A 7,797-nucleotide genomic window follows, 5' to 3' on the forward strand; every position below is an offset into this window, starting at 1 on the left:
GCTGACTCCCCGCCCACCGCTTCTCTCTATTAAACCTTTGTCTGTCCGCTCCCGTGTAAGAAACTTAGCCTACACCTGGCTCCAGCACACCTTTTACATATTAGTTCCACCTCCACTCTTCTCGCATTTGCTTCCAACCGTTAAAGTAGTATCATTTGATGCCCAAAAAATAAACATACACACAAACCGCATACTGTCTGACAGCATCCAGCTATCTCCACGTGTCTACGTATTTTTTTAAATGTTTTTATTGATTTCAGAGAGGAAGGGAGAGGGAGAAAGAGATAGAAACATCAATGATGAGAGTGAACCAATGATTGGCTGCCTGCTGCACACACCCTACGGGGGATCGAGCCCGCAACCCAAGCATGTGCCCTGATAGGAATCGAACCTGGGACTCTTCAGTCCGCAGGCTGATGCTCTATCCACTGAGCCAAACCAGCTAAGGCAGTACGTATTTTTTCGATGGTCAAAATAAAAGTATTCTCCCATCCCTGTCAGAGAATTCAAGGATACAAGCTGGAAAAACTAGAAGTACCCACATCTCTAAGTAGATACTTAAGATATCTTATTTCTGTCAATAAGCCTGGAAGGTCAAATGTTTCACTGGCCAGTTTCTTAAAGCCCCAGGCAAACAAGAGCATCTGCAGTACTAGGAAAGGTCTCTCTTCTCATCGTTTTTCACGGGCTTAATTGTGTCTTTAAAGCAATCACGTGACTGACTCATGATCCAACGGGATCCACAACAAGCCCTGATTTTCCATACGATTTTTTGTCTAATAAAGAGCAAACTACGTGACAACAAACAGCAGCTTCGCACTCCTCTGCCGACCCGGGGGACTGGGAAGAGCGCGTCTTCCTTCCCAGAGCGTGAAAAATAAACTGCAACTTCAGAAGAGCACGTGGTGTCCGGGCAGCGCAGCTGCCAGCTTCGCAGCTGCCGTGTGTTTGCCCACACACAGGAACGGGATGAGCGATGGAAATGTGATCTGGCTTCGTGAGCCAGAATAGAACTGCCTCGTCAGGGGGCTGCGAGCAGGCGCTGGTGTCACCCATCAGGAAGCTGTCCATCACGTCCTATTGGCTCCACGCCTCACGCACGAGCTGTGCCGCACAGGCCCTGAAGCGTCTGTTTCTCCTTCCCCTGCCCCAGGGGCCCACCCTCTGCGTCCAGCGGTCACCACTAGCTCATCCTCTACCTGCTTTTAGCTGCTGGTCTTCCTTTGCTAAGAAACTAACAGCATGGCAATCATGAGCTGTAAATTAAAGATATCTTTAGACTGCATGGAATAAGGTACAGTGAGTGAATTCCTCGGGAACTTGTCTTTTAGATCTGGAATCTATCAAATAGAAAAGACAAATAAAAAACCTAAAGAGGTACACAATTATTTTTGGTTGACATTATAGTTAAAACCTAGATGTTAAAACTGTACAATAAACATAATGGCCCCAAGTGGAAGCAACCCAAGTATCCACTGATGGATGAATAAACAAAATGTAGTCTGTACGTGAAATAAATTATTCAGCCTTAAAAAGGAATTCTGACACGCGCTACCACATAACTGAAGGCACCGTGTGGAGTGAAGGAAGCAAGTCACCAAGGACAAATACTGTATATGATGCCACTCCCAGAGGGAACAGTCACGTCATATTCAGAGACCAGGTAGAGAAGGGGAGGTGTTCGCCAGGGGCTGGGGAGGGGATGGGACTTAGTTTTCATGGGGACATTCCGAGGATCCTTTAGTTGGTACTCAAATCTATTTCTGAGGGCTTCCTATGTGCTCAGGATAAAAAGCAAGATGGTTGGATTCGCACCATCAAGACACCTGCCCGCAGGGGAAGCCAGAAAGCCCAGCGACCCGGGCAAGGCACAGTTCATTACATAAAAGGGTACGGTCTTTTTTTTTTAGTTTGATTCATTTCAAACGGGCCGGATCCGGCCCGCGGGCCGTAGCTGCTTTAGTCGGTACTCAAATCTATTTCTGAGGGCTTCCTATGTGCTCAGGATAAAAAGCAAGATGGTTGGATTCGCACCATCAAGACACCTGCCCGCAGGGGAAGCCAGAAAGCCCAGCGACCCGGGCAAGGCACAGTGAGCAGTGCGGTGACAGTGAGCAGCGGGCACAGAGCGGGACTCCAACTAGAAGGGAACCCGGCCAGTTCACCTGAGCAGCCAGGCAGACAGGTGACCAAGAGGGAAAGGGATCCCGCAGGCTGGTGTACAGGTGACCTTCGGACACTGCCCGGACCCCACAGAGCGAGGTGTGGCGCGGGTGTGGGGCCTACATGCGCCATGAGCAATAGAGAAAGGAGGGGGCAGATGGGAAGGGCTCTGGGGACCACGCTCAAGAACCTGAACTTCTTGAAGGTGAGGTGCAGTCACTTAGGAATTTTAAACTAGCAAGTGGCATGTTCAGATTTCCAATCGGAGCGCCTGGGGCAGCAGCCAAGAGAGAACGGGCGGTGAGAACGGCATCCAGAGCTGAGGCTCACTGTGCCTGGTGGACTCTGCCGCTCAGCCCGGCGGGAGATCTCAGAGGGACAGACGGCAGCCTTCTGAGTGGAGAGGGGGCTGAGCACATCTCACGATACATATAGCAACCATCTTACATGCAGCGCTAATGACAAACACATAAAGACTTTCCTAAAAAATACAGGCTAGCAGCCCTAACATCAAAATGTACCTCTCGAGGATTATAACGCATCATATGCATTGTTACAACATGTAAAATTATTCCAGGAGAAATATACAGAACTGTCTGCCTCACTCTTGTACAGGTTAAAAACCAAGAAAGAAGGACCAATGATAACAGTGGCCACCAGGACCTCCTCTTCAGTGAACTTGAGTGGGAGCCTCCCCACCAGCCCACATCCCCATCGGGCCTCTGACGGACGGACGGACGGACGGACGAGGCACAAAGCACTGGCTGCCTGAGCAGCACGGGGGGCTCGACAGACTCCGCACAAAGCACTGGCTGCCTGAGCAGCACGGGGGGCTCCCAGCCCCAGGCCAGGCTGCCCCACGCCCTCCCGCAGCTGCTACACAGGAGCCTCCGCATCAGACCTGCCAATAAACTCCTTGGGTGCTTTCTGCATACATATCAGGACTGGCAAAGTGGTTAAAAAGTAACTATAAATAAGGGACCCAGTTCCATTGGGGAGAAAATATTTTATACCCTGCTGGCAACTCAAAATTGCACCGGATAATGAAACAAACAAAAATAAAACAAGAGAATGAAAAGAGCAACAAGGCACACTTTCTTGCGGCCATTTAATCAACAGTACACTGGCAAATAGTCTTTTTGGTTATTCAACCTATAGAAGTACATCGCTTAACCTACTGTTATGGTATCTGTCAACAGGGTTCTGCATAATTTATAAAGGTGTAAGAAAAAAAGCCAGGAACCTCTGAGAAAAAAGAAACTCCACTAACAAGTAAAAGGACAACGCTGCCTACACTGAGGCGCAGAGGGAAGCGTGAGGCCTCTCAGGGTGCAGGGAAGGGGTGGGTCAGGAAGACTAAGATTCCCAGACTGCCCTGGCTGGTTAGCTCAGTGGTTGGAGCATCAGCCTGCAGACGGAAGGGTCTTGGGTTCAATTCCAGTCAGGAGCACATGCAGGAGGCAACTGATCATCGATGTGTCTCTCACATCGGTGTTTCTCCTTCTCTGTCTCTCCCCTCCCCCCTTCCACTCTCTCTAGAAAATCAATAGAAAAAATATCATTGGGTGAAGATTAAGAAAAAAAAAATATTCCCAGAGACAGATGGGGAAAGGCAAACCCTGAAGACAAGGAAGGAAGTATCAAAAGAGAGGGGAGGGCAGGAGACGACATTGTGAGTGGCAAACCGGCACAGAGAAGACTTTAGTGTCTGTGTTGCGAACTTTGCATAATATGTGAAAAAAGGTTGGGCAGAGAGGGTAGGACACGGAGGACCTTGAAGAAGCAGCGAAGGCGTTCAGAAGGTCACGCCAGCGCACAGATGGCTGGAACAGGGCTGGCCAATGGAAACAGTGTCTGCAGAAGAATGCAGGGTGACCTGCAGGACAGAAGATGTGAGAAGCAGCCAGTGACCTGGGTCCCTGCCTCGGTCCAGGGGAAGATGACCAGGCCAAGTCTCACTAGAATCTCAACTAGGAAGCATGACAAGCAATGGCCACTCAGAAACTGAAAGAAGGCAGCAAGGAAGGCCACGCACGGCATGGGGGCCGCGGGGTTGGAGCAGCTGACACAGCACGTGGGCTGACACCCAGGGGAGGGAGCACGCAGAGTGGGCAGAGCAGCAGCTGGTGGTGGGGAGAGGCTCAGCACACAGAGGCCCACCGCGGGGTGAAGTTCCAGGGAGACGGTTGCTGAGGCCCCAGCACTGCAGGAACCCCCTCCCAGCTCGCATTCCTGCATTTCCAGCTCGCATTCCTGCATTTCCGCACCATTCCTATCACCAGCCTAACAATCCTCCCCCCCTCCTCCCTCCCCTCCCCTCCCCTTCCCCTTCCCCTCTCCTCTTCCTCCTGGAGCTCCCTGGAGTGGGTTCTCTGCTCTTACAACCAAAAGCTAAACCAGCACACAGACCTGCAAGCAGGAAGCGAGCCGTTCAATAAGCTGCTGCCATAAACACTGCACAGCTCTGGCCCTTAAGGGCAACAGGGAGCTAAAATCAGACCAGAAGAGAAGCAAACAAAAGCCTCACACCTGGCAGAGGGGCCCAAGGGCACTTCCTGGGGGAACGAACGGGTGCAAAGGGTCTGATCCTGGCAGAGGTGTGGCCACTCTGTTGTCAAAACTGATCAAACTGTACACCTACCAGTGACCACTTCACGCCAAGTAAACTGTATCTCACTCCCTAACCCTAAATTATTCCCTTGAGAGGGCTTGAATTTTTGTTTTTCAAAACTGGGTTGATCTGGATAAACCTCACCGACGACGCAGAACAGAATCGAGGGGCTTAAACACCTGACTTTCGATGTGTATAGAACAGAAAGAGAGCATCCAGCCGCGTGCTTGCAGTGGGGGGGTGAGGGAGGGGGGCTGAGAGAGACCCAGTGGGGCTTATCAGGGGGCTGGTATGCTGTGGTTCCCGACCTTGGTTCAAGCTCACACCGTCCTCAGGGCACATGTTCAGGCCAGAAGCATTTCCTGTGTGCGTGTTAGACCTTAACAGCAACACTGAACAGAAGGGCAGGAACACCTACAGTGATCTGAAAGCACTGGAAATGGTCTGCGTTTTTTGCATCTAGCGAAATGCTTATTTTCAGCCACACTCTTCAGGTAAATCACAAAGACTAGTAACCCCATTGTTGGAATTCTAATATGACTCATAAACTTGATACGAGGGGCAAACACTAATTCAGCAGAGGAATCAGAATAATGTCGATTCAACTCCATCGTACGGTGCTCGGTTGCAGGTAAAGGAATTCACCCATGACCACAGCGCTCTTCCGAAAGGGCAGCGGAGGGGAAACCCTCTCCGAATCCTTGTTCCACTTTAACAAACAAAAAACAGAGCAAAACCCAGAGGAAGAAGCATTTAGTCAGAATCCCACTTCTGTGTTTTCAAAGGGAGAACCAACTCAAATTCAGACGTTACCCTGAGGGGCGTGTCTGAAAAACAATCGTGCAGATTTTGATTTCCAGAGACTTAGAGTTTAAAAACATCTCACAGAATCTAGATACAGTTCATAAGCACACAACACAAAGTACAAAGGGAGCAATGGAGACAAACAACAAATCCGTTTATAGATCATCAAATCCAAACACTTAAAAACATAAGAAACCAGAGAGGAAAGTGACAAGCGCGGTACTCACAGCCATAATCAGCTCGAAGGGGTGTTTGTACACCCTCACCGGGGACTGGTACTTCTGCACCATGATTGTAACGTACCTGCAATCTTCTCACACCTGCAAAACACAAACGTGAAAAATAGCCAGGCTGGGGAAAGACTGAGCCTGGATTTGGACGTCACACTACGCTCTGAGGGTAGGAAGGAACCACAGCAGGTCATAACTCCATGCACACAGAAATCCAAGGTGACACCAAGGGCAGGGGAAGGCAATGGACAGTGAGAGAGGGGGGAGGGAAGCCCAAGTGGAATGAGGGGAGCAGCCCTGGCCTGAGGCCCGAAGGCCTCGTTCTGTAGCTGCCTTGCTGGGCCTTTCCCAGGGCAGCCCTGGGTTAGAGTCCTTTCCGGCAATGAAACGTTACTATCTGATTATTCTGATAACAAGACAAACAGCTCCTGAATCGTTTTCTCCTAGACAACTTCTACTAGAAGCCAAGTAAAAATGGTGGCACTGTAAGATATTAAGTGCAGGGCCACACAGAAATTTAAAAGTGGGGAACAAAGTGTGTGGGGGGGGGAATACCACTGTTATCTCAAATTATGGAATACTCCTCAAAAGCTGGCTTCAGCCTGGCCAGTGTGGCTCAATGGTTGGGCATGGACTCATGAACCAGGAGGTCACACTGATTCCTGGTCAGGGCACATGCCTGGGTTGTGGGCTCCATCCCCAATAGGGGGCGTGCAGGAGGCAGCACATCAATGATTCTCTCTCATCACTGGGGTTTTTATCCTTCTCTTCCTCTCTCTGAAATCAATAAAAATATATTCTTTAAAAAAAAAAAAAGCTAGCTTCAAAGGAAACTGGCCCACCCCCACTTTGGAAGCGCACAGGCACCATTTCAGACACCTGTCTTCCAATGGCAGTGCTGCCCAGAACTCTGGCCACAGGCTCCTCTGAGGTGCCCAGCCTCAAACAGCTGTAATATCGGTAAGCAATCAATTCAATGCTGGCGCCTCCTTCCCTCGGCAAGGAATTCACGCTCCCGACCCCGCCCACAGGGGTTTTTCTGAAAACACACTGTACTCCCCCCCGCCCCCATTTAAACGTGAGAAAGAAAAATACATCCCAAGAGCCTACCTGCCCTGCAGAGGATGATCATTAAGGGTGTTGCTGTGCTCCGAGTCCGGGGAGAGGATCCTCAAGAGTAGACGTGGACTATCCTCCAGGAGCCCGAAGTCTAGATGCGAACAACACAACACAACAAAACACAATCACAAAGACAGGCTGCGCCGGGACTGCTGTCTGCAGCGCTACCGCCAGGCAGGTCCGGGCTTCCCGGGTCCTCTGCTCAGCATCCCTGGCCGGAAGGCGGTGACGGTGGGAAAGGGCACACACTCCCTGACCACAGCCTGAAAACTGCTCAGGATGATTGGCGGCGACCTCGGGCAAGTCACGTGACTTCCCTCGGACCCGGTTCGCCTCGGTAAGATGCGATTTCGGGTGAGATAACCTTGAAAGACGTCCAGTTCTACAATCATGAGACTCAGAGCCACGCTCGGCTGGAAGCGTCGTTTCTCTCCGATGCTGGGACCCCGTTCTATTTAGTGGGTGCACAGCAGGGGGGATCCCATCATCTTCTTAAATGTAAGAGGGGAAGTGAGTTCAGGGTGCCTCCCGGTAAGGAGGCGGCTGACTGTCGGGGGTAAAAAGCGGTGGGGGGGGGCGGCGCGTGAAAAGCAGGGTGCTCGGTGGAGGCGCCATGTCCCCACTCAGGACCCACTGCCCCGCGAGACCCGAGGGACCGCGCCGAGGAACCTGCTAATTCACAGGCTCCTGCCAGTTCCCCGCGTCGGATGCTCGGTCCAGGGGAACGTCCTCCGTGGGAATCGGAGTTACCCGGCCGAGGGCGTCCAGGCCCGGGCAGCCTCTATTGCATGACAATCGGTCCCTAAGAATTAGCCAATGGCCAGACCCAGGGAGTCCGTCCCGAGCAGGCTCGCAGGGCGGCCGGGCCCT

The 7,797-nt window shown here is 51.4% G+C and overlaps 1 protein-coding gene across 1 annotated transcript in view; it reads right to left on the minus strand.

The window, feature by feature from the left end:
• The window catches only part of SEC14L1 (SEC14-like lipid binding 1), a 34,027-nt gene extending 26,580 nt beyond the window's left edge, over nucleotides 1-7,447 (minus strand). The window contains exons 1-2 of the mRNA XM_014531733.1: nucleotides 6,919-7,447; nucleotides 5,806-5,898 (exon numbers count right to left, since the gene is read on the minus strand). Coding sequence (XP_014387219.1) covers nucleotides 5,806-5,868 — 63 coding nt within the window. The 5' untranslated portion in view covers nucleotides 5,869-5,898; nucleotides 6,919-7,447. The remainder of the gene's footprint in view (nucleotides 1-5,805; nucleotides 5,899-6,918) is intronic.
• Nucleotides 7,448-7,797: the final 350 nt, after the last annotated feature.

The sequence above is a fragment of the Myotis brandtii genome, unplaced genomic scaffold (assembly GCF_000412655.1).
Source record: "Myotis brandtii unplaced genomic scaffold, ASM41265v1 scaffold825, whole genome shotgun sequence".
NCBI classification, from domain to species: domain Eukaryota; kingdom Metazoa; phylum Chordata; class Mammalia; order Chiroptera; family Vespertilionidae; genus Myotis; species Myotis brandtii.